We start from the raw sequence: 25,322 nt of genomic DNA, 5'->3' as shown, positions 1-25,322 counted from the left end.
TTATTCTCCAATAAAGTGGAGGAACATCTAATAGAATACATGTCTTTGCTTAAATGTTTAAAAGCGCATTAGTATTTTATTATATTATCACCAGAATGACTCAAAAATTGGGCTAAAAATTTGCCAAAAAATTGTCCCAAATAATTTAACGTTTCCCAAAAGGACTCAAAACTTGTTCAGACTTGCATCCAAAGGGACTTTTGTCCAAAATGATTTTTAAAAACGGGTCTAAAAATGACTTAAAGTGTTAAAAATGACTAAAACAATCTAAAATGACTTCACAAGAAAGACCTATAAACTGCTGCTTGGAGTTCAGAGGGTTAAAGGACCGCCAGTACCGATAGATTCTGACCCGTGGACGCGCCTCGGTTCTCATCCCACTCCTCAGCTGCAGCATTCGTCCTCAGTAGGTGGAGACTCAGATGAGCTCATGATGGCTGATGAAGGCTTGAGCATGTAGAATCAGCATCGATGAGCTCCGTAGACTGATAGTGCATCGCCCCGCTCAGCGCCGAGTGCTTCACAGGTCCATCCATTAGCCCGCTCCTGTGGGCATTAATGCATCTGAAAGGTTCCCCTTCTGCTCCCCAGGCCTCCTCCACAGCTCGCCGGACTCTCTGGCCGAGTCCTGGTTCCGAGCCAAGCTGAGCCGCCAGCGCAGCTACAGCTCGGCCCACTCGTACGAGGAGTCGGACCTGGACCTGAGCCGCTCCCTGGGCATCCACGCCCTTATCGACAACATGGTCAGCTTCATCAGCGGCGACGTGGGCCTGGCGCCGGCCTTCAAGGAGCCCGAGGAGAGCATGTCCACCAGCCCTCAGGCCACCATCCTGGCCATGGAGCAGCAGCAGAGCAGGGCGGAGGTGAGGAGTTCAGGAACATCCAGAAGGAGGATACCGGCGTTAACTTAGCAGCATACGAGGCTTTAAAATGCAACATGTGTCATTATGATCATTACATGCTTGATGTTAGGCTGATTATCTCGATGTAATGTTCATAAAAAATATTATAAATTATTATTATTGTAGCTAGAGGTGGGACAACTCATGAAAATCATAAGAGGAGAGCAATAATGTGAGGCTTTTTTGACATTTTAAAAATGATTGGCATGTTAATGAGTCCTTTGTCTCTGTAGTTTTTACTAGTTTATTACCTTTAATTTAACAAAACAGGGAAAATCTGTGAAATAGCAGTGAACTGTTGTATAACGTTGGTGTGTTATTGGAGCTTTGTGGTGCCAGATATCAGCCCTTCACTGCTCGTATTAAGAGAATAGTCCATGTTCCTGGGTTCTGGGACGACCCGCTCAGTGTTACCAACTCTGTTCTGTCTGCAGCTGCGGCTGGAGGCGCTCCACCAGATCGTGGTGCTGATCTCCGGCATGGAGGAGAAGGGCAGCCAGCCGGGCGGCGCCGACCGGTCCAGCAGCGCCTTCCAGTCCTCCTCCCTGCTCACCTCCGTCAGGCTGCAGTTCCTGGCCGGCTGCTTCGGACTCGGCACCGTCGGAACCGGAGGCCTGAAGAGGGAGAGCGTCCAGCTGCACCACTACCAGGTACGGTCGGGTCACGTGACCAAAGACTCCCAGAATCCCCTCCGATCCCGTTTGGTTTGACCCTCGATGTTTTCCTGCAGGACGGCGTGAAGGCAGCAAAGAGGAGCCTCCAGATGGAGATCCAGACGGCCGTCCACAAGATCTACCAGCAGCTGTCGGTCACGCTGGAGAGAGCTCTGCAGGCCAATAAGCACCACATAGGTAACACAAAGCTAGGGTTCTGGTCTGAGACTGGTTCTGGTGACGCTCAGTGACTCTGAGAAGCTGCACATATGAGGACCTCGACATTTATTATGAAATCCTGTAACCTCACCTCGTTAAAGTTAAAATTCTTTTCCACTCCAGAGGCTCAGCAGCGCCTCCTGCTGGTGACGGTGTTCGCCCTCAGCGTGCGGTACCAGCCGGTGGACGTCTCTCTGGCCATCTCCAGTGGGCTGCTCAATGTCCTGTCCCAGCTGTGCGGTACTGAAACCATGCTGGGTCAGCCTCTGCAGCTGCTGCAGAAGCCCGGCGTGTCTCAGCTCAGCACGGCGCTGAAGGTGGCGTCGACCCGCCTGCTGCAGATCCTCGCCATCAGCACCGGGTAACCCACGCAGCAGGTTTATGCATCTGAGACGGCGATGAGAAGGCTGTGCTTCAACAGCGCTGTGTCTCTTTGCAGGACATACGCAGACAAGCTGAGTCCCAAGGTGGTCCAGTCGCTGCTGGACCTGCTGTGCAGCCAGCTGAAGAACCTGCTGTCTCAGGCCGGAGTCAGCGTCCTGTCTGCAGGGAAGGACCAGGAGGACACCAAGCACGAGGACGGCGCCGACTCCGAGAAGAAAGACCTGAGAGGTGAGCAACGTTCATCAGGCTCTAGTCGGGTTTAGTGACCTGGTGTATGTTTCAGGGCTGCAGGTGGATCAGTGGTTAGCACCGTGGCCTCACAGCTAGAAGGTCGCCAGCTGGCGTCCCGGTGAGGACACCCAGGATCTTTCTGCATGGAGTCTCCATGTTCTCCCCGTGCAGCGTGGGTTCTCTCCGGGTTCTCCGGCTTCCTCCCACAGTCCAGAAACAGATAGAAATATAAAGAAACTTACAGTCAGCATGAGAAGTGCTCTTCAGTAGCGCTCAGGTTCTCTGCAGCGTTGGATGCAGATTGTATTAAATGCAGTGAAAGCATCCTGTAACCGTATTTATGTCGGTATGGTTCTGATTCTCAGCGCTGATCCGGAAGCAGCACACGGCCGAGCTGCACCTCGGAGACTTCCTGGTCTTCCTGAGGAGGGTCGTGTCCTCCAAGGCCATCCAGTCCAAGATGGCCTCCCCGAAGTGGACCGAGGTTCTGCTCAACATCGCGGCCCAGAAGTGCTGCTCAGGTAACGCAGCAGCAACACACATAAAACAAGCAGTGATTGATTGAACACAGACAGTTCTGAGACCTGCTGTTGACCACAGGCGTCCCGCTGGTGGGGAACCTGAGGACCCGGCTGCTGGCGCTCCACGTCCTGGAGGCCGTCCTGCCGGCCTGCGAGGCCAACATGGAGGACGACCAGATGACCCAGGTAGCCTGTTCTGGACAAGTCCACTAAATAATGCTAGATTAGACTCAACTTTACTGTCACTGCAGACGACGAGATGCAGTTAGCATCCGACCAGAAGAGCAAAAGAAGAATAAAAGTGAAGCATAGATGTTTGCATTGACTGAACACACTCATAGATACGATTACCTGTAGGTGCTATAAGTGTGCTGACTTCCTCCAGGTGGTGGAGCGGCTCTTCTCTCTGCTGTCGGACTGCATGTGGGAAGCTCCCATCGCTCAGGCCAAACACTCGATCCAGATCAAGGAGAAGGTCCAGGAGCTGAAGCTGCAGGTGTGAATCATCTCCCAGCCTCACGTTCAGGTTTCCCTCCGTCTGTCTGAGTGTCTGACAGCTGCTTTGTTCACAGGGAGACGCCGAGGAGGAGGACGAGAACCTGCCCATCCAGGAGGTGTCCTTCGACCCGGAGAAGGCCCAGTGCTGCGTGGTGGAGAACGGCCAGGGCCTGACGCACGGCAGCGGGGGGAAAGGCTACGGCCTGGCCTCCACCGGCATCTCCTCCGGCTGCTACCAGTGGAAGGTAGAGGCACGCGTTAGCCCGGACGGTATCTGTGTTCACTGTTGGGCGTCGGGGTTAACCGCTGCTTGGTGTCGCCCACAGTTCTACATCGTGAAGGAGAACCGAGGCAACGAGGGCACGTGTGTCGGCGTGTCGCGGTGGCCCGTTCACGACTTCAACCACCGCACCACGTCGGACATGTGGCTGTACCGAGCCTACAGCGGGAACCTCTACCACAACGGGGAGCAGACGCTGACGCTGAGCAGCTTCACTCAGGGAGACTTCATCACCTGCGTGCTGGACATGGAGGCCAGGACCATCTCCTTCGGCAAGAACGGGGAGGTGAGGCTGCAGGTTTTCTAGTGTCTAAACAATGTCTGCTGACCAATAGCTGACAATGAGCAACAATTAATCTTTATTCCATATGCTGAGGAGGTCTAAGATGCAGAAGTGTAACCTGTGACATCTGTAGTTTGTCCTGTTATTGGGGCTTATTGTGAAACCTGAGTTGTGGTTGGAGGTTGTTTGTCATGGTCTGTCATGGTCCCGTTAATGCTAAAGAGCCAACATGAGCTGTAGTCTGTAGACGCCTCCTCTGGCTCCACCTGGTGGAACAACCAGGTACTACAGCTGGTCTATGATACTTAAAGCATGTGTTATCTGGGAAATGGTTCTCCAATCAGCTGAAATGTTCAGAGACTCAGAGTGGACTGGGAAAAAAAACCTTGATGATTACATCCCTAATCATTGGTTCTAACTACAAACATGTGACTGCACAGGAGCCCAAGTTGGCCTTTGAGGATGTGGACGCCACAGAACTTTACCCCTGCGTGATGTTCTACAGCAGTAACCCTGGAGAGAAGGTAAGAGGAGATGTAGAGCAGTCCGAGACACTGAAGACACCACAAGGAGGGTTTAAATCACATTATTTACTCATTGATGGAGGAGGATGCAGCAAGAATCACCAGACATCTCATTCAGCCAGGTTGTTATGGTTGAGCTAGAGATAATGTGAGGGTTGTTCTTCACCGAGACCACTGATTGGTTAAAGAATACGAAGGACTCCACTGTTTGACCACAGGTCTGTCAACAGGTTGAAGATTTGGGTCACCACAATCAGGGTATTTCTGTTCTGAACATGTTCTTGTCTTTGTTGTCTAGGTGAAGATCTGTGATATGCAGATGAGGGGAACACCTCGGGACCTCCTCCCTGGAGACCCGGTCTGCAGCCCGATGGCCACGGTTCTGGCCGAGGCCACCACGCAGCTGATCCGCATCCTGCACCGCACTGACCACTGGACCCACCGTATCAACAAGACCATGGTGGAGCGGCTCCACAAGATCAAGCCCTGCTTCAGGGAGACGGCCGGTGCCTCGGCCGGCGGCGGCCAGCGGCTGAAGAAGAGCCGCTCGGTCCAGAGCCGCGAGGAGCACGACGCCCAGAGAGACACCCAGGAGACAGGCGGCCGGACGGAGGAGGAGCGAGGGCGCCACGGCCGGCAGCACGGCCTGGGCGAGCTGTCGGAGCTGCACCTCCGCACGCTCTGCACCGACGTCTGGCCGGTGCTGGCCGTCATCGGCGGCGTGGACGCCGGGCTCCGGGTCGGCGGCAGGTGTGTCCACAAGCAGACGGGCCGACACGCCACCCTGCTGGGCGTGGTGAAGGAGGGCAGCACCTCGGCCAAGGTCCAGTGGGACGAAGCCGAGATCACCATCAGGTACCGAGGGAACGCTTCACCGCGGCGCCGGCCGGGTTTACTTTGTTTCTGTGTGTTGCTGTTTACTGACACGTTTATGGGTTTATCAGATATTTGTACGTTTAATTAGGTTTGTGGTGATAATCACAGTCACAGCTGAGTCGAGGTTGAGCTGCTGAATACACAGAAGAAGTGTTGAACCCTCTGAACTCTGGAGCAGTTTCTGGGTGATTTTAGCTTCTGTCACATTTTTCCTCCCTTTGGGTTCAACATGAAGTCCTGTCGCTCTACAGAACCAGAACCCTAACTCTCAGAAATGGCTTCTGTGCAGTTGCGAAAAGTCATAAAAACAGAAAAGCTTTTTGGTAACTGGTCATAGAGAAAACAAACGGAACCAGGTCCAGTGTTCAGACTGAGACACCTGGATGGATGTAGAACTGATCTGGTTTCAGGTTCTAGTAGAACCCAGATGTGTTCTTCCTCCTAAATGTCATGTGTCTATCTGCTGTACTGATGAAGTTCTGAGGCTCAGAAATGATGGAAGAAGTCCATTAAAGTGATCAATCTGGACCCTCCTCTGTGGACTTGAAGGACCTGGACCTCTGGAACATTCACAGTCTGAAGGTAGAACTCTGGTCAGTAGATAAAGGTTCTGCAGATACAGAACCAGGTGTTCTGAGGAGGTTCTGGTGGAGGATAGATATCAGTGAGGATAAATGTGACGCCCAGAAACTGCTCAGACAGTTTAAATGAGTGATATGAAGGTGAAACCTGATGATCAGGATTTGGGTTCTTCAGCAGAACTCTGCATGATTCTGTGGTTCAGACGATGAGTCAGAACCAGCTGAATGTCGTTTCTGAATGTTTACTGTCTTCCTCTGAGCCTCTTGTCTTCACCTCCATCTTCCTGGTTTTCCACCTGCGTCCTCTCACCTCCACCACTAACCACCACTCTGCATGTCGCTGTGCGTCACACCTGCACATCCACCTTTTGGTTTGTCTTGCATGCCGTGCTCTTCTCTCCTGCCCTTTCCCTCACTTTGTGTTTCCTTCCCTTGTCTCTTCCACTTCACTCCCTCCTATTAAAGCTTCCCAACTTTCTGGTCGCCTAGTGACACTCCTCTGTACAACCTGGAGCCGTGCGAGCCGCTGCCCTTCGACGTGGCCCGTTTCCGCGGGCTGACCGCCTCGCTGCTGCTGGACCTCACCTACCTGACCAGCATCCACGAGGAGACGGCCGCCAAGCTGAGCGCCCGCCGCCACGAGAAGAAGCATCGCAACGCCGCGTCCACCGGACACGAGCCGAGCGGCGGCGAGGAGAAGGCCGACGGCGAGAACCAGAAGGAGAGCTCCGGGTCGGCCCCGAGCGCCACCGCCTCCGACCTGAGGGTCTCCCACAGCCTGGACGAGGTCAAAGCTCATGTGGCGCCCAACTCCAAGTCCGAGAGCGAGATCTCGTCGGTGGCCGGCGGCGGAGGCGGCAGCGAGGCCCTGTTCAGCTCGGCCGCTCACGCCCCCGCAGACGGCGGCAGGAAGAAGGGCCACGACCACGGCTCCCGCGGCCACGAGCCGTCGGCCTCCTCCGTGGCCACCCAGTCGGAGGTCCACGCCGTGCAGCTGTCCTACCTCTACCTGGGCGCCATGAAGACGCTCAGCGCTCTGCTGAGCTGCAGCAAGTACGCCGAGCTGCTGCTCATCCCCAAGGTAGCGCCGCCCACACGTCCAGCCAGCAGGTTCAGGGGTGGAGGAGGAATCTGAACAGAACAGAACCTCCTGACGGGGAGTTTGGTTGTTCCAGCACCAAGAGTAAAGTGACCATAAATACAGATAAATAAGCAAAAAATAAAAAATAAGAAAATATAAAATGCAACATGTACAATGAGTGTAAAATGAACTTTCAGTAGAAATGTCCCGTGTGGTGAAAATAATATGCATGAGTGCAACACGTTTTAGGTAATTTTCTACAAAGTTTGAATCATTTTGAACAAGTTATGAGTCATTTTGTTCATTTAAAAAATAATAATTTTAGGCAATCATGAGTCACTTTATACTCATTTAAATCCATTTTGGTCGTTCCTTTTTCATCCTGGACAGGTTTTGAGTCATGGTTTGCACATTTTGTGCCTTTTTTGATCATTTTTAACACGTTTTGAGTCATTTTGTGTAAATTTTGAGTCATTCTGGACAAGTTTGAATTATTTTTTCAAATTCTAAGCCATTGTGTGCATTTTTAAATCATTTCGGTTTATTTATTCTATCCAAATTCCAATCCCGTTTGGATTATTTTTTATTCATTCTGGACAGATTTTGAATCATATTGTGCTTTTTTTTTTTTTTAAAAGTTGAGAAATTTTGAGTAATTTTGTTCATTTTTAAATATGTTTTCGCCAGCTTGTCCAAATTTTAATTCATTCTGGACAAACTTTCTGTTATTTGGGACAATTTCTGCCTAATTTTTTGACAGATATCAAGTCATTTTTGAACATTTGAAGAAATTTTAAACAACTTTTTTGTCATTGTGACTTTGCTTCGAGTCATTTTGCATAAACAGAACTAAAAATGGCTCCAACTCAAGCTTGCAGACCGTTTACATGCATAAAAAAGTAGCAGTTTAACACACTGATGGAAAGGAGGAACCAAAAAGCCGATTATGGACTCTTCAAAGATAAACCTGAGGTTGTACAGTTTGGCAGAGCAGGAAGACTTCAGATGTAGGATGAGTTTTATAAGACAAAGGGATTCAGCACGAGTCTTGATAGATGGAGGGAACACTGGTGTAACAGGAAGCCGTCTCCTGCAGCCTGTCCTGTCTCTGACCTCCAGGTGTTACCAGAAGCAGCAGCCAGCGGCCACAACGCCGACCTGAACGCCGGCACCAGCGGCAGCGCCGGCGCCACGTCGCCCGTCTGCCAAGAGGAGGTGGAGATGAGGGCGGCGCTGCAGTTCCTGATGCGCCACATGGTGAAGAGGGCGGTGATGAGGTCCCCCATCAAGAGGGCGCTGGGCCTGGCCGACCTGGAGCGAGCTCAGGCCATGATCTACAAGCTGGTGGTGAACGGGCTGCTGGAGGAGCCCAATGGAGGCAAGACCAAGCCAGGTGAGGACTGATCCCAATAAAATCAACTAAACCTGTTAAAATACCCTCCAGAACCGCCTCAGAACACCTGGTTCTGTACCTGCAGAACCTTTATCTACTGACCAGAGTTCTACCTTCAGACTGAATGTTCCAGAGGTCCAGGTCCTTGAAGTCCACAGAGGAGGGTCCAGATTGATCACTTTAATGGACTTTTTCCATCATTTCTGAGCCTCAGAACTTCATCAGTACAGCAGATAGACACATGACATTTAGGAGGAAGAACACATCTGGGCTCTGGTAGAACCTGACACCAGATCAGTTTGGGTCAGAACCAGTTCTAGCAGATCAAAGGTCAGATGTTCTGAGGAGGTCCGGTTGGAGGCTCTGGTTGATTTCTGATGAATCTAAGCAGCTAGTTTTCTGTGGTTTTCATGTAACATCTGATGTGTTCTGGCTGCAGACAGACTCCTGACAGATTTACGACCTTTGCCTCCTCCAGGGGTGAGGACCGAGCCGGAGGGTGAGGGGGAGGGACCGGAGGGGGAGCAGCTGGCCCAGACCCCGGTCACCACCAGCCCCTCGGCCTCCAGCACCACCTCCTTCATGAGCTCCTCCCTGGAGGACACCACCACAGCCACCACGCCCGTCACCGACACCGAGACCGTCCCGGCCACCGAGTCTCCGGGCGTGATGCCGCTCAGCCTGCTCAGGTCAGAACCGGTCCCTCTGACCCAGCCCGGGGTGCTGGAGGTTCTGGCAGTTAGAGAGTCCACGTTCTGCTGCTCGTTCCTTCTGTTCTTCAGCTTCCTAGATAGCTGCTTGTTGTGCACGAGTCATTTTAGACGATTCTGAAGTTTCTACTGACTTTGTTCATTTAAAAACATATTTAGATTCATTCTGGACAAACTTTCATCAGTTTGTCATATTTTTTGTCATTTTGAAAATGTTCTGAGACATTTTGAATTATTTTTTGAGTCATTTTGGAAATTTAATGTCATGTGGAACGATTTTTAAGTAATTCTACACAAGTTGAATGTCATTTTATATAATTTTGTACAAATTTTAAGTCATTTTCTGAATTTTCTGAGTCATTCTTGACCATGTTTGAGCGATTCGGGACATTTTTCAAGCTATATTGGAAACTTGAAATCATTTTGGACCGTTTGGTGTCACTTTGTAGAAGTTTTAAGTCATTTCAGACATTTTGTTCCTCAGTGGGAAGATGCTTCGTTTAATTTTGGGAACAAAAACTAAGATAATAAAAACGTTCCAAAGGAACATCATTTACACAAGAAAGGTCCAAAATGACTCATAACTAGTGTCAAAGGAACAAAAGCTAATGACAGATTTGTTCTGATGGATCTGCCTCCGACAGACAAATGTTCTCCAGCTATCCCACCACCACGCTGGTTCCGACCCGCCGGGCCCAGACTCCTCCGGTGTCATCGCTGCCGACGTCACCGTCGGACGAGGTGGGCCGCCGGCAGAGCCTCACGTCCCCCGACTCCCAGCCGACCAGACCCCAGAACAGGACCGGTACCTGTAAGTGTTACGGACCGACACCGAGGAGGTTTTATGTTGAGCTTGTGGGAGCAGCAGGTCTGAAGCAGACCCAGCGACCCAGCGAGGTGTGGTTCTGTTCTCTGGTGTGATACCGGTCTCCCTGTCCTCCAGCTCTGTCCGACCCCAGCAGCCGCCTGTCCACGTCTCCGCCTCCGCCCGCCATCGCGGTTCCTCTGCTGGAGATGGGCTTCTCCCTGAGGCAGATCACCAAAGCTCTGGAGGCCACGGGTCAGTCGCACCTCGGTCTCATTACAGAAAGGGTCCAAAATCATTTAACATCTTCAGAATCTGCTTCAGAACGACTCAGAAATGGGCTAAAAAACGTGTCTATGTGTTTTTGTTGTTTTAAATTTAGGTCAAATTGATTCACGTTCAAAAATGTTTTATTCTCTACAAATTTCAAGTAACTTCCTAGTTTGTTTTTTGTCATTTTGAATATATTTCAATTCATTTTTAATAATTTTTGTGTAATTCTAGACAAGATCTGAGTCACTTTAACTCATTTTTGACTTTTTTTGTCACTTTGCACAATTTTGAATATAATTTAGTTATTTTGGAGAATTCCTATTTTTTTCACATTTCTAATTATTTTGTAAATTTTTTTTATTATTATTTATGGAGACATTTTGTTAAAAATTTTGTTTTGGAAATTTGAAGTCATTCAGGAAATTTGTGTCACGGACAAGTTTTCAGACATTTTGGAGTGGGGGTTTTTGGGGCATTTTGTACCTGTAACCCTCTGATGTTCCCTCCAGGCGCTCGAGGAGAAGCCGACGCCCAGAACATCACCGTCCTCGCCATGTGGATGATCGAGCACCCGGGAACCGAGGACGAGCACGACGAGCCTCACACCCGGGGCGGCAGCGTGGGCGGCGACGGCGGCTCCGACTCCTCGTGTCCCGGAGCGACCGCCTCGGCCGGAGGGAAGAGCCTGGACCGGAGCTCGTACCTGTGCTCGCCCGGAGACATCGCCAGCGCCGACGCCTCCGAGATGGAGGAGGGCTTCAGCGAGAGGTAGACGCAAGGTTTTACAGATCCAGAACACAGAACCGCCTCGTGGGGCAGCAGTTAGTGCAACAATAACATAACAAATACATTAAAAGACGGGATGTTGGCGTTAGTGGAGGATGAACTTCCAGCTCAGTCAACGCTGCCTTCTGTTGAAAACCCGACTCATTTGATGCCAGAATCATCGTCTAGACACGATCCAGGGATGTTCTGAGAGAGTCACACGTTAACATCAGCAACATGTAAAATCTGACTTTCTGTTTATTTTCTATTTTTAATTAAAAGCCTGATGATTCCTGCAGCATCATTTTCTGCTCTGAAGAAAAGTGTTGGTTCCATCATCTGTGTTGTTTACAGTCAGACCACAGTGACAGAACCAGAACCGAGCTGTTAGAGGAGAATCTACAGACTCTGAATGCTGCAGCTTGTTCTGATTAAACTCTTGTTTCAGGATTTAAGAGCTACAAGAGAAATAAAATGAGGATATGAGCGTGTTAGAACAATATCTTCCACAGAAGGGCTCATGAGTAGATGAACGGTCTCATCATGGACCGACCCTGTTCTTGTAGTGAATAAGTTCTGTGTGTGTTGTGCAGTCCGGAGGGTTTGGACCAGGACAGCGCTTCGGCCTCCAGCGGCGCCCCCCTCAGAGGTCGGTCCGCGGTCGGCAGGAAGCACCGCTTCGACCTGGCTGCTCGCACTCTGCTGGCCCGGGCAGGTGAGACACCGACACGCCGTCCACCTTTGTTCACATTAACCACAGCTCAGACTGACCAGAACCTGCCGCCCTCCCCAGCCGGGCTGTACCGCTCGGTGCAGGCCCACCACAGCCAGTCCCGGCGCGAGGTGTCGTCGCTGCAGCAGCAGCAGGACCCGGGCGCCCTGTACGACTTCAACCTGGACGAGGAGCTGGAGATGGACCTGGACGAGGAGACCATGGAGGCCATGTTCGGCCAGGACCTGGCCAGCGACACCGACATTCTGGGAATGTGGATCCCGGAGGTACTGGACTGGCCAACATGGGTGTGTGTGACTTTATGCTTCGGCCCGACAGCTGCCCCCCCGCTCTGCCCTTTACCTGCCCTGCATCCCCCCAGTAGACTCACCTGTGCACGCTGATTAGATGCTTCACCTGTTGAGCGCTGATCTAACGGCATGAAGGGAAACTGAGGCTACCGCAGCTCAGACCACCAGGCTCTGGTCAGACGTCTCTGGTTGACCCGATAGCTACTGGATCTGGATGTTTGTTGAAATATCTGAAGTTCTAGCTTCACAGTTTAAATAGTTTTGGAGATGAATGTGATTTAAAAATGATCCCAGCAGGTTGTTGTCAATATTTCAGGAAGCATTAAAGATAAAAACCTGACATGTTCTGTTATTTCTCATCAGAATCTGAATCTCTGATTACAGGTGAGTTGAAATATGAGAAATAATTTGAATGCGTCATAAAAAGTTCCATCTTTGAGCTTATTAGTGAAAAAAAATCAGATAAAGCAGAAGTCAACCAGCTGCAAGTCACAATAATACAGAACTCAACATATAATGCTTTTATTTTGAAATACGTGGTCACTATAATGACTAAAACTTGCCATATTAAAAAATAAAATAAATTCTGAGTTATATTTTGGAACCATTTTAAAACTTTGTCAGACGATCTACCAATATTTCAGTTATTAAATCAGTTATTAAAGTTCAGTGAAACTAACTTTGTTTTTCTTTTAACGTGCCAGTATTTCACAATAAAATTGTTCTACATGTCTAGTTTTGTATGACTGTGACCTGCAGCTACATGTGGGTCAGAAAGCATCACTGGTTCTGCTTTATCAGTTATTTTGTAAATGTGAGCTTAAATATACACGTTTTTCCTCATATTTCAACTCACCCATAACCAGAGATAAATCCGTCTTTATGTCCGATGTGACGGGTTCTGGATCAGTGACATGATGAGAAGTAGCACAGAAGCTTCCCGGGTTTTATCTTTAACAGTTCCTCAGACGTTGTCGTTCAAACAGCTTAAGGAAAACAAAACCTGCTGAAAGTTGGTTGGAATTTAAAAGAATAAAACTCTAAACACATGTGATCTATAAAGCTCCTGTTCCTTATAGATATAATGTTAAATGTTCGTATTTCTGATCCAGAAGTGAGTCAGAGATGGTCGAGCAGAAGGACCCTGATGATCTGAGATGTTTGACCCTCTCCTGTCAGTGGCTGCTGCTCGGTTCTCCTTCACCCAAACTAACCGCTGATTAAACTGCATGCATGCCTGGATGGCGTCTTCACGTGCGCGTCTTCACGTGCGCGTCCCTTCCTTTCCGCAGCACGTGTGTGAGACCGACGACCGGGACGAGGTGGTGGTGTGCGAGCTGTGCGAGGCCAACGTGGCCAACTTCAACCAGCACATGAAGAAGAGCCACCCGGGCTGCGGGCGCAGCGCCAACCGCCAGGGTTACCGCAGCAACGGCTCCTACGTGGACGGCTGGTTCGGCGGCGAGTGCGGCAGCGGCAACCCCTACTACCTGCTGTGTGGAGGCTGCCGGGAGAAGTACCTGGCCATCAAGAGCAAGGCCAAGGTGCCTGTCGTGGAGAGGTGGGGTCGCTTTGTTCTCATGGTTCAGCCAATCAGAGATAAATGCGTCTGTGTGTCCGATATTACAGGTTCTGGATCAGTGACAGGATGAGAAACAACAGAGAAGATCTCAGGTTTCTGTCTGTAATCGTTCCTCAGATGCTGTTGTTCAAACTGTCTCAAACTGAGAAGTCATTTAGGACGACTGGCGAGTGAATTTGGACACTTTGAGTCAGTGTTTTGTCAATTTGGGCTTTTTTAATGTAATTTTAGGAGAAATTGTGGTAGTTTTAGATGAAAACGAGTCATTTTTGACAATCTTTTGAACAATTTTGAACAAGTTTATGTCACTTTAAACACATTTTGAATAATATTGATCGTGAGTATTTCCACTTTTACGGTCTCCAATAACTTTTTCACTCCATTCGTCACTTAAAACTCTTATTTTGGTAAATTTTCAGGGGTTTTTTTCACCAAATTCTTTCATTTTAAGACAAAACTTGAGTAATTTTGTATGAATCATGTCATTTTGGACAAACATTTAGTTATTTTGGGCAACTGTCAGGTGAAGTTGGACATTATACATTTTGAGTCAATATTTTGTCAATTTTGACTTTTTTAATGTAATTTTGGAAGAAATTTCAGTCACAGATGAATATGAGTCTATTTTGACAATCTTTTTGTCATTTTGGACAAGTTTATGTCTCTTTGGACATATTTTCAGTTATTTTAGGCAACTGTCAAATGATTTTGGATGATTTTAAGTCATTTTGGAAAATATTTTTTCATTTTGGACATTGTTGTCTAGACAAATTTGATCCATTTAAGACAATTATGAGTCACTTTTGACAATCTTTTGAATAATTTTGGACAAGTTTATGTCAATTTGCAGACATTTTTAGTCATTTTGAAAGTGAACGTGTCCATTTTCACAGCCTCCAGTAACTTTTTCACTCCGTTTGCTCATTTAAACGTCGATTTGAGTTTTAGAGAAAGCAAACACTTTGAACCAGCAGCTTCTATACATGAGCCCTGTGTGTTTTTGGATGTTATTGTTTGTAGCTGATAAAGTTGTTTTGTCCCGGCCCAGGTATAAAGGTCAGGCTCCGGACCTGCTGGGGAAGCAGGACAGCGTCTACGAAGGTAAAACCGGATCATTATCTGGACTCTGACGTGTTTCTCTCTGAGTTTCTGTCGGATCATAACCGTCCTGCTCCCTCTGCAGAGGACTGGGACATGCTGGACGTGGACGAGGACGATAAGCTGACCGGCGAGGAGGAGTTCGAGCTGCTGGCCGGGCCGCTGGGCCTGAGCGAGCGCCGCATCGTACCGGAGGCGGTCCAGTTCCCCGACAGCGACCCGCTCGGGGCCTCCGTCGCCATGGTGACGGCCACCAACAGCATGGAGGAGACGCTGCTGCAGATCGGTACGTATACATACAAGTCGGGTTTTCACGTACGAGGAGTCTGACTCGGTGTTTTAGAGTCTGACAGGAAACATACGGATTAAATAATGCTGCCACTCAGGAGGTGTCAGAGGAGGATCAGCAGGTAATCAGTGTGAGTTCTAGAATGAGCAGATCTTCACTCATCTGCTGAAATCACAGTTTTTAAAATCCTCATTTCAAGCCTGAAGCTCCGACTGAGCCTCTGATGAGTGAAATGTAAATATACGATCGGATCTGATCCACGTTTTGAACTGTTCTTTGTTATCAGTGTTCCAACAAGTAGCTGGTTTTATCTGGGAGTTTATTCTTCTGGAAGAGGAAGTGTTGAACGCCTCAGTGTTCATCTTTTCTCACGCTGATTATAAAATCTGTCGTCCAGGCTGCCAGACGTCGGTGGATAAGAGCTCTTCGGGCAGAGTGACGCTCGGCGAGCAGGCGGCCGCCCTGCAGAACCCCCACGACCGGGTCATGGCGCTGAGGAGGGTGACGGCTGCAGCTCAGGTGCTGCTGGCCAGAACCATGGTGATGAGAGCGCTGTCGCTGCTGTCTGTCAGGTACGACTCACCTGTCTGTCAGGTTAATGTTCACCCATCTGTCGGACGGATTTAGTGTTTACTTCCTGTTCAGGTGAACAAACGTGTTCCGGGATCATCAGAACCCCGTCAGTAACCACAGTTTCCTCCACAGCGGGTCCAGCTGCAGCCTGGCAGCAGGCCTCGAGTCTCTGGGTCTGACCGACATCAGGACTTTGGTCCGGCTCATGTGTCTGGCGGCGGCGGGTCGGGCCGGGCTCTCCACCAGCCCCACGGCCAGTTCCGGTCACGCTGAGAGGCCCAGAGGAGCCGCCAAGGCCAGCAAGCCCATCTCCTGCCTGGCCTACCTGAGCACCGCCGTGGGCTGCCTGGCCTCCAACAGCCCCAATGCCGCCAAGCTGCTGGTGCAGCTCTGCACCCAGGTACCGCTCAGAACCAGAACCAGAACCTCCAGCATGTCAGCACGTCTGAGGGCTGGTGGTCCATTTAGAAATCGGAGCTGCTTTTTAATGAGTTTGAAATTAAAGGATCATTTTAAAAGAATAGTTTAGAATAAACCTAAAATGAGCTTTTTACTTTCAAACCATGAACTCACATCCTGTAAGTGGTCATAAGAGCCAATTTACACATTGACTCTAGAAATGTAGTTAAATGCATTTATTTCCATTAACTCTGCCACCACAGACTCTACTCTAGATCCTCCCGGTGTGTATGTCTGAGCATCTATCAGTCAGCAGCGTCTCCGTTTTCCCTCCAGAACCTGATTTCTGCGGCGACCGGCATGAACCTGACCACGGTGGACGACCCCATCCAGAGGAAGTTCCTGCCCAGCTTCCTGCGAGGCGTTGCCGAGGAGAACAAGCTGGTCACGTCGCCCAACTTCGTGGTGACCCAGGCGCTGGTGGCGCTGCTGGCCGACAAGGGCGCCCGGCTGCGACCCGCCTACGACAAGGCCGACATGGAGAAAAGAGGTTCGTAGAGTCGGAGGAGCAGCGGTCGCCGTCGTTTAGCGCCGGTTCTGTTGGTTTCCTCACCTCATCGTTTCCTCCAGTCACAGATCATCTGGGTGGTTTTGGTTTTTCTTTAATACCAGTAATTAGAAACACTGTAAACGAGCAACTTTAATTATTTTACCTTTTGTAAATGTGTTTATTTTGATTCTTAATTCAAAGAGGAAGTGGTTCTGTTCTGTTTCTCTGCAGTGGTTCTGATGTTTGTTTTCTGGCTTTACTGTAAATCCAACCTGTGTTTGTGTCACTCATTCAGTATTTACATCATCCATCTTCCTCCTGTGCTGCTTTATTCATCATCAATAGTCTGTTTTTGCACCTTTTTATGAGGCTTTAAAATGTTTTTAATCTTTTCCTCTTTTTGTGGTGATTTCACATCTTTTTTCAATGTTTTTGCTTCTTTTTGTATGGATTTTAAAAGAAAGATAAATTTTCCTCCTTTTGTAGTGATTTTATATGTTTTGTCTTTTTTTGCTCCTTTTTTAAGGATTTAGAATTTGTTTTTTTTTTTTAATATAATTTTGCCTTTTTGTGGTGATTTTACATCAGTCTTGAACTTTTTAAAAAAAAAATTGTGCTGATTTAAAATTTTTGTGGCAAGATCAGATCCTTTTTTTTTTTTGCCCATTTTTGTGAGGATTTAGATCTTTTTAAGTTATTTTTGCCTCTTTTTGTGTTGAGTTCACATCTCTTTGGTCTGTTTTGCCCCTTTCTTTGGTATTACAAAGATTTTTTTAGATATTTTTGCCCGTTTTGTGATGATTTCACGTCAGTTTTGAACTTTTTTTTGCATCTTTTTGTGGGTATTTGTAAAGTGTTTGTGGTAATTTCACCTTTATTGTGTTTATTTCACGTCCATTTTGGGGTTTTCTTTTTGAATTGTATATTATCATTTGTGTCCATTTCATACTTTTATCTTTTGCAGATGTGTTTAATATTAAGTTCTGTTCTGTTTCTCTGTATTTTTTCTGGCTTTGCTGTAAATCAGACGTGTATTAGTGTGATTCCTGCAGTATTTACATCACTCATCGCCCTCCTGTGCAGCTCCTCTCTGGTCACCGTTTTGGTTTTTCTGTGTTGTGTCACTTTGTCCCACCGTCGGTCCTCCTCTCACTCACCGGTTGCTCTTGTCACCTTGTGTTCCTGTTCTGAGCAGGTCTAATTGCGCATTTGTATGCCCATCCTTCCCATAATCCCTCCGCTGTAGGGCCTCTGGAGCTGGCCAACGCTCTGGCGGCCTGCTGCCTGTCGTCGCGGCTGTCGTCGCAGCACCGTCAGTGGGCGGCGCAGCAGCTGGTCCGGACGCTCGCCGCCCACGACCGCGACAACAACCAGAGCCGCCCGCAGACCTTCGCCGACATGGCGGGGGACCTGCGGAAGTGTTCCTTCATCAAGCTGGAGGCTCACCAGAGCAGGGTCCGGAGCTTTTATCTCTGTCATCCTTTTTGTTTTCCACACTGGGACTCGGGTCAGTACTTAAGTTCTGCTGTGGTTCCTCTCAGGTCATCACATGCGGCTGGTGCAGTAAAAAAGGCCTGCTGGCGACCAGCGGCAACGACGGGACGGTCCGGGTTTGGAACGTGACCAAGAACCAGTACACGCTGCAGCAGACCTGCATCTTCAACAAGGAGTGAGGCTTTGAGTTTATTCATAATTACCGTAAATTCTGGACTTTTGAGCACCTGAATATAGGCCACGCCCACTGACTGTAATCTGATTATCTTGCAGCAGTCTCCCCTTTAAAGCTTCATGAAGTGAGAACAGTTAAGGGTTAAATTAATAAATGTGTTTATTCTGTTTTCTCTCGTCAGCGATGGATCTTCAGAGGAGGGCATGTCTGGTCTGGGTTCTCCCAGTGATCCCTGTCTGTCCCCTCTGGCCTGGAGCGTCACCGGCCGGTACCTGGCGTCGGCCATGGAGAAGATGGTCAACATCTGGCAAGTCAACGGTAAACAGTCTCCTTCTGTGTCATGTTGTTTTGGTTCGTATCACCAGGGTGTGCCGTCCACAGGATGTGAGTGAGTCTGTTAAGGTTTCATAGCTGCCATTAGGAATGAACTGGACCGGAGGAGGTCCAACCTGGATCCTCCGACACCTGCAGCAGCTCCATCTGTCCGGTTCCTGTCGCCTCCAGCACCAATGCTTTGGTCCTCCAGCACCATGTTTCTGTGTCCCAATCTAAACCTCCATCATGTGGGTAAACACCAGCTCTCCTTCTGCTCCCCTCCAGGCGGTAAAGGCCTCCTGGACGTCCAGCCTCACTGGGTGTCGGCGCTGGCCTGGCCCGAGGAGGAAGCCGAGTCGCTGTGGTGCGGCGAGCCCAAAGACATGCTGCTGGTGGGCCGCATGGACGGGACGCTGGGCCTGATTGAGGTCCTGGACACGTCCAGCATGCACCGCACCGAGCTGGAGCACTGCTACCGGAAGGACGGTACGGACGCTTTCAGTCTCACGTTTTGTTTTAGTAATTCTGTCCGTGGCTCATCAGAACCTGTCCTGTCTTAGTGGCCGTGATGCACATCGCCTGGTACAGCGAGGACAAGCCCTTCGCCGTCGGCTACGCAGACGGAAAACTGCTGATCGGGTCCAAAGAGCCGCTGGAGAAAGGAGCCATCGTGGTCATCGACGCCCACAAGGTAAACCAGAACCACAGAACCGGCTGTCTGCAGGAAAACCAGAGTATATGATCAGAGCCACAGAATAAACCTCATCATGGGACAGCATCACCACAACTAGTAGTCCACCTTAAAAACTGGTGTCTGTGAAGGTTCTCAGTCCTCCAGGTCATGGTTGTCCTCGCAGATTAATCACAGCAGCTGGACTTGCTTGAGTTCCTTGAAGACGTTCCAGCTTCCAGCTCCAGTCTGGACTCTGTGTGTCTAACCTCTAACCTGTCTTCCAGGAGTCCATCACCAGTATGCGCTGGAGTCCTTCGGGTCAGATCCTGCTGACTTGTGCCAAAGAGGAGACGGTGAAGCTGTGGGCCAGTCCCGACTCCGGCTCCGGTTCCGGCTGGCGCTGCCTGCAGAGCCTCAGACACCCGTCGGTGGTGAACGGAGTGGCCTGGTGCAGCCTGTCTGGACGAGGCCCGAAGCCCCTCAGCATGTTGGCCGCGTACGTAGACCTGGACGCTCTCTGGGTTTCAGACGGTTCCCTCTGTTTGGGGACAGTTAACGTACTGCTCATATTTTATGAAGAATTCCTGTCCAGAACTCCCTCATAGTAAATGTCTACACCACATTCTGAACTACAGAATGTCTAAATAAATGAAAACACACATAAAACACAGTCTGGACAGTTTCAGGATCCACAACAACAATCTGACTCCAGTGGATCCCAGCGCTGTGCACAGTTCTCAGGTTCAGTCAGAATCAAAACAGACTGGACGTGACTTCTCACCTGATGTACAGATGATCAAACATAGCGACTCTCTGAAAAGTTTAAGAAGCTGCAGATAAAAGAAGAGACTGATAGCGAGATGTGTATTTGTGTGATTCCTTTACCTGCCAGTAGGGGGAGACAGAAGCTCAGTGCAGCTCTGAAGGTTTCCCCATCAAGCTTTTGAACTAAACACGCAGAATAAAGAGATTTAGATTTGGTTAATAATTCTTATTAAACACTCAAAGACTCCCAGAAAGCTTAATATCTGTTGATTCTTCCTGTTTTTATTCATTTCTAGCTGATAATTGGTTAATTTTTTTAGAGCTAACTCGTCTTTAAAACCCACCAGCAGGTTGAGGCGTTCGTCCTCTTTGAGAATTTAGCTCTGAATACTTTAGTTGTTCCACATTATGCATCTGTTTGTTCCTTGAAGGCGTCCTTCACTGTTGTCTTCACAGATTATTGATTATCAACGATCTCATGGTGATTTATTGATCTTTTATTGGGACTATACGTTTTATTGCTACAGCAAATTGATTCATTTAGCTCCCATTTTGTCAGCTCTGCCCGTTTAAAACCAAAATAATCCCAAATACCTTCCTGTCACGTCGTATGTCACATATAATCCTCTTTATTCTCATCGCTGGCGTGTCGACGCTGGTGTATTCTCCAGAAATACGACTGTTTCCTCTCACTTGCTGTCATTTTAAAGAGCGCCTGTGTTTTTCAGGTGCTGCCAGAACGGGCTGGTCTCCGTCTGGACGGTCCCTCAAGAAATATCCAACTTCCCAGAATCCTCCTCGTCCGACTCGGAGGGATGGTGGGAGGCCGAGGCGAAGCCCAAACTGATGGTACGTTATTCATCTGAGAGTTTATTGTTAAAGGTCACAGATTCAGACCTTGACGTGTGATGTGGCCCTGATCCGTCCCTCCACTGCCCCCTGCTGGTTTAGAGCTGATTTAAGGTTTTATTGATCACATTCACAGCTGATCAGCGTCTGTATGTCAGACACACTGAGGCTCAGATCCTCAACCGTTACAGAGTCGAGGTTTGAGTCTGAAGTCGCCATCAGATTTGGAAGAATCAAGAGTTTTTATTTGTCACGTGCTCGTACATTCTGTGACATTATAAAAAGAACAATTCCTTAAAAACCATAGAAAATACATCCTGTATGACTGGACGTAGAGGTTTTGATGCTAAACCGACGTGAGAAGAAAAAGCTGCAGAAATATTTAATGCTTGCTTTAAGATGATGTCGTCTATTTTACCAATTTTACTTTTATTTTTCTATTTTGAAGGTTTTTTTTATAGTTTTACTCTATTTTCTTAAATTCTAGTTATTCTTGTTCTTATGCTGTTATTCCTGTTGTTTTTTATTTATGTCCATTGATTGTTGTGTGAACTTATTTAGATTTTATTGCTTTCATTCTCAACTTTTTCTTGTCAAAGCGCTTTTAATACCACTTCTTATTATTATTGGTAACAATAATGATTTAATTTTAATGAAAGTCTGCTCATGAGGCGTTTTTCTGATCTTATCTTTCTGTGCTTTCTGTCCTGTGGCGGTGCTCCAGTCTTCCCGGTGGTCCGAGGACGGGGCCACGTGTGTTTTCCAGCTGAAGGGCCACATCACTCCGGTCCGGACTCTGGCCTTCAGCCCGGACGGCCTGGCGCTGGTGTCCGGAGGCGTCGGCGGCCTCATGAATATCTGGTCTCTGCGGGTAAGGAGCGTGTGGAAACGCTGCAGTCGCACCCAGACGTCCTGCTGCCGCCGTTTACAGACGCACCGAATGCCTTCACGCTGTGTAAACCTGTGTTGATGTTCCGCAGGACGGCTCGGTGCTGCAGACCGTCGTGGCCGGGTCCGGCGCCATCCAGAACATCGTCTGGATCCCAGATGTGGGCGTCGCCGTCTGCTCCAACAGGTCCAAGGTAAAACCACGTTCTGTTTATCTGTCTGTCCCGTTTGTCTCCGGTCTGCTTCACGCCTCGGTTCTGTTCCAGGACGTGCTGGTGGTGAACTGCTCCAGAGAGTTCATGGCGTCCAACCACGTGCTGGCGACGTGCCGCACGGCGCTGAAGAAGCAGGGCGTGGTCGGCCTCAACATGGCGCCCTGCATGAGGGCCTTCCTGGAGCGGCTGCCGGTGATGCTGCAGGAGCAGTACGCCTACGAGAAGGTCGGCCTTTACTCGTTTATGCTTCACCTGTTCGCCGTTTTAGATTTTCTGATTGTTCGCTTTTACTTGATGCATATTTTTTATAAGTAGTTTTTTTGTAATTACATTTTTTCTAAACAATAATACAATAATATCCATCCTATATATCACATAATCCCGTACTGACTGGGACAAAACCATCCATTCTGCTGCACTAGCTAACTTTATCTACCAATCTGAGTCTCTCTGGTTTTCGACCTCCAGCACTAACAACAAGTTAACTTTCACAACAAATCAGATTGCCTGCACACAAACCGGTGAACCCTCAGAGTGACCTTGTTCTTGTAAATCTGCTGCCTGAGTCCATCTGAAACCACTTCCATCATCAGATGGAGGGTTTGAACGGTGCAGAGCTTCAGTAATAACATGGATCACTGCTGTTTCCAGCTGCAGCTGCTCATTAAAGGCTGAAGCAGGATCAGATCTGCTGAGTCAGACCAGTTCATCCTGTTTGTCTGGGAGTCACGAGGGACGAAGCAGAAAAGACAATCAGCCAAATCTGCTGAAAGATTCCTCCTGACCTCAGAATCAGCTGATTATTTATGTACAACGATTAGAAAGCTGCTGTGACTCAGAGTGAATCCTGTCTACAGATGGTTCTGGTAGGTTCTGGAGGTAAAACGGTCCTTCCATTGTCTAGAACTGGTTCTGACCAACCACCACCACACATGCTGATACGAGCCTGGAAAGTTTACCCAGAATGCACTTTGTAAAGTTTCCTCTGGTGAATGATCAGAATCAGAACCACATCCAGGGTACCACTGATTGTTTCTGTGACTGTACTGATGAAGTTCTGAGGCTCAGAACTGATGGAAAAAGTCCATTAAAGTGATCAATCTGGACCCTCCTCTGTGGACTTGAAGGACCTGGACCTCTGGAACATTCACAGTCTGAAGGTAGAACTCTGGTCAGTAGATAAAGGTTCTGCAGAATCAGAACCAGATGTTCTGAGGAGGTCGGATCTTCATCAGGAACATATGGAACAACAAACCGGTTCATCCCTCTGTAGAACCATAAGCAGCAGTATTGATCACAGATTGGTGGTATTGATCGGTATCGTGTCTCCTTCCTTCAGCCTCACGTCGTCTGTGGCGAGCAGCTCGTCCACAGCCCCTACATGCAGTGTCTGGCCTCCCTGGCCGTCGGCCTGCACCTGGACCAGCTGCTGTGCCGCCCCCCGGTGCCGCCCACCCTCCGCCACTGCCCCCCAGAGTCCGGTACCGCCGTCTGGAGCGCCAGCGAGTGGGCCTGGCTCGACTGCTTCTCTACCACGGTGAAGGCGGCCGAGGCGCTGGCTCGAGGCGCCACCTTCCCCGAGGCCTTCTCCGTCCCCGACCTGGAGCCGGTGCCCAAAGACGAGATGGTTCTGCTGATGGTGAGGGTCCAGAGCTGCAGGTAGAACAGGATGAACACCTGCACAGGTGCTAACGATGTTTGTTTCTGCAGGACAACAGTAAATGGGCGTCTGGGATGGATGAGCAGATCATGTCCTGGGCCACGTCCAGACCAGAGGTACCTCATAACGAACGCTTCAGTGTTCTGGTCCCTGTGGGCCGGTACCAGTTTTAACCCACTGTCTGGTTCTGCTGCAGGACTGGCACCTGGGGGGGAAGTGTGACGTGTTTCTGTGGGGAGCAGGTCGACACGGTCAGCTGGCCGAGGCTGGAAGGAACATCCTGGTACCGACCACGGCGCCGTCCTTCTCTCAGGCTCAACAGGTACCAAGACCAGGCCAGAATACACCACAGGGGACACGCAGCTACTGGTTTTAGACTTTATTATTTATTAAAGCACATCATTAGGTTTAGAAAATATGTCTGTTTGTCTTTAGAAAGAAAAGAAATAAATATAAAACTGGTTTCAGATTTAAGACTTTCACACAAATCAACAGTTACTCAAACTGTAATTAAAATCACATTAAAAATCTGCCAAATCATATAGGATGTAGGATCTTGTCTTTGTGTATCTCCAGTGTTTGTCTACTCAGCTCTTTATTTCCTTCATCTGTTTTCTCCGTCTCGCCTCCTGCAGGTGGTCTGCGGTCAGAACTGCACCTTCGTGATCCAACCCAACGGGACGGTTCTGGCCTGTGGAGAAGGAAGCTACGGTCGACTGGGTCAGGGCAACTCGGACGACCTGCATGTTCTCACCGTCATCTCAGCGCTGCAAGGTGACGCCACGACCTTATCCGTCCTCACACTGTTGTGTTAAGTTGCTCAGTGGTCACAGGTGTGTCCTCAGGTGCACCGAAATACCTGTATGAGCTCCAAGCAGGAGCAAAAAGTCATCTGAAAAGGAGAAATTAAGGTTTAAATATGATCTTGTGTCAAAAGCCTGGTTTAGATTAGGCTCCATCCCTGTTGAAGTGTCTCCTTGTGTGGTGCTGCTCTGCTCCCAGAGCTCCTGTAACACCAGGACCACTCCCTCAACGTCCAGCTCCGTCTGTGACGAGCTCAATCTCCTAAAACTGTGACTTGATTTTCATACTGGGGAAGAGAAGGCAGCAGCAGGGACACGACTCTGGTGATCATGGCAGGTGTAGAGCTACGACTGTGTTTGCGGCATGTTTTCGCCGCCCCCTAGTGGCCGACCGATCGGCGCGTTAAACCCGACCGTGTGGTTCTGTCAGGTTTCGTGGTGACCCAGCTGGTGACGTCCTGCGGCAGCGACGGCCACTCCATGGCGCTGACAGAGAGCGGCGAGGTGTTCAGCTGGGGAGACGGCGACTACGGCAAGCTGGGCCACGGGAACAGCGACCGCCAGCGCCGGCCGCGACAGATTGAGGCGCTGCAGGGCGAGGAGGTGGTGCAGGTGGGTCTGAGGGTGTTGGATACAAGGCGTTCAGGGACCTGGTGGCACCAATTAACTCTTCTCTCTGCCCTCAGATGTCCTGCGGCTTCAAACACTCGGCCGTGGTGACCGCCGACGGGAAGCTCTTCACGTTCGGTAACGGAGACTACGGCCGGCTGGGGCTGGGAAACACGTCCAACAAGAAGCTGCCGGAGAAGGTCACGGCTCTGGAGGGATACCAAGTGGGACAGGTAGCCGGAGCAGCATTAATTAAACCGTCACTGTTGATCTGTGCTGAACCTGACGAACCAGTTAACGGTTTGGAGACGCGTTCAGGGTTTTTCTTTTTTATCGTATCATTGTTAAAAAAAAATAGCAGGAAAGATGAATTGTTTTCTTTC

At 49.2% G+C, this 25,322-nt stretch overlaps 1 protein-coding gene across 1 annotated transcript in view; it reads left to right on the top strand.

Moving 5' to 3' along the window:
- herc1 (HECT and RLD domain containing E3 ubiquitin protein ligase family member 1) overlaps nucleotides 1-25,322 on the top strand; it is a gene marked incomplete at its 5' end in the record, with an annotated part of 42,901 nt that overhangs the window by 8,319 nt on the left and 9,260 nt on the right. Inside the window, 42 exons of the mRNA XM_008304853.1 lie at nucleotides 592-863; nucleotides 1,337-1,552; nucleotides 1,633-1,753; nucleotides 1,898-2,135; nucleotides 2,214-2,386; nucleotides 2,755-2,910; nucleotides 2,990-3,096; nucleotides 3,296-3,406; nucleotides 3,483-3,653; nucleotides 3,735-3,974; nucleotides 4,412-4,495; nucleotides 4,794-5,350; nucleotides 6,442-7,033; nucleotides 8,153-8,426; nucleotides 8,905-9,115; nucleotides 9,781-9,947; nucleotides 10,080-10,196; nucleotides 10,724-10,982; nucleotides 11,573-11,694; nucleotides 11,773-11,999; nucleotides 13,295-13,563; nucleotides 14,633-14,685; nucleotides 14,768-14,968; nucleotides 15,369-15,543; nucleotides 15,677-15,944; nucleotides 16,280-16,493; nucleotides 17,740-17,948; nucleotides 18,035-18,162; nucleotides 18,344-18,480; nucleotides 18,763-18,963; nucleotides 19,038-19,168; nucleotides 19,435-19,646; nucleotides 20,644-20,764; nucleotides 21,489-21,635; nucleotides 21,745-21,846; nucleotides 21,919-22,092; nucleotides 23,207-23,506; nucleotides 23,578-23,643; nucleotides 23,724-23,849; nucleotides 24,163-24,301; nucleotides 24,761-24,942; nucleotides 25,017-25,172. Of these exons, the coding sequence (XP_008303075.1) occupies nucleotides 592-863; nucleotides 1,337-1,552; nucleotides 1,633-1,753; nucleotides 1,898-2,135; nucleotides 2,214-2,386; nucleotides 2,755-2,910; nucleotides 2,990-3,096; nucleotides 3,296-3,406; nucleotides 3,483-3,653; nucleotides 3,735-3,974; nucleotides 4,412-4,495; nucleotides 4,794-5,350; nucleotides 6,442-7,033; nucleotides 8,153-8,426; nucleotides 8,905-9,115; nucleotides 9,781-9,947; nucleotides 10,080-10,196; nucleotides 10,724-10,982; nucleotides 11,573-11,694; nucleotides 11,773-11,999; nucleotides 13,295-13,563; nucleotides 14,633-14,685; nucleotides 14,768-14,968; nucleotides 15,369-15,543; nucleotides 15,677-15,944; nucleotides 16,280-16,493; nucleotides 17,740-17,948; nucleotides 18,035-18,162; nucleotides 18,344-18,480; nucleotides 18,763-18,963; nucleotides 19,038-19,168; nucleotides 19,435-19,646; nucleotides 20,644-20,764; nucleotides 21,489-21,635; nucleotides 21,745-21,846; nucleotides 21,919-22,092; nucleotides 23,207-23,506; nucleotides 23,578-23,643; nucleotides 23,724-23,849; nucleotides 24,163-24,301; nucleotides 24,761-24,942; nucleotides 25,017-25,172 (8,126 nt within the window). The remainder of the gene's footprint in view (nucleotides 1-591; nucleotides 864-1,336; nucleotides 1,553-1,632; nucleotides 1,754-1,897; nucleotides 2,136-2,213; nucleotides 2,387-2,754; nucleotides 2,911-2,989; nucleotides 3,097-3,295; nucleotides 3,407-3,482; nucleotides 3,654-3,734; nucleotides 3,975-4,411; nucleotides 4,496-4,793; nucleotides 5,351-6,441; nucleotides 7,034-8,152; nucleotides 8,427-8,904; nucleotides 9,116-9,780; nucleotides 9,948-10,079; nucleotides 10,197-10,723; nucleotides 10,983-11,572; nucleotides 11,695-11,772; nucleotides 12,000-13,294; nucleotides 13,564-14,632; nucleotides 14,686-14,767; nucleotides 14,969-15,368; nucleotides 15,544-15,676; nucleotides 15,945-16,279; nucleotides 16,494-17,739; nucleotides 17,949-18,034; nucleotides 18,163-18,343; nucleotides 18,481-18,762; nucleotides 18,964-19,037; nucleotides 19,169-19,434; nucleotides 19,647-20,643; nucleotides 20,765-21,488; nucleotides 21,636-21,744; nucleotides 21,847-21,918; nucleotides 22,093-23,206; nucleotides 23,507-23,577; nucleotides 23,644-23,723; nucleotides 23,850-24,162; nucleotides 24,302-24,760; nucleotides 24,943-25,016; nucleotides 25,173-25,322) is intronic.

This window comes from Stegastes partitus, unplaced genomic scaffold, assembly GCF_000690725.1.
Source record: "Stegastes partitus isolate 25-593 unplaced genomic scaffold, Stegastes_partitus-1.0.2 Scaffold2335, whole genome shotgun sequence".
NCBI lineage: Eukaryota > Metazoa > Chordata > Actinopteri > Pomacentridae > Stegastes > Stegastes partitus.
The sequence above is the reverse complement of the archived record's forward strand: the minus strand, read 5'-3'. Positions and strand labels throughout refer to the sequence as shown.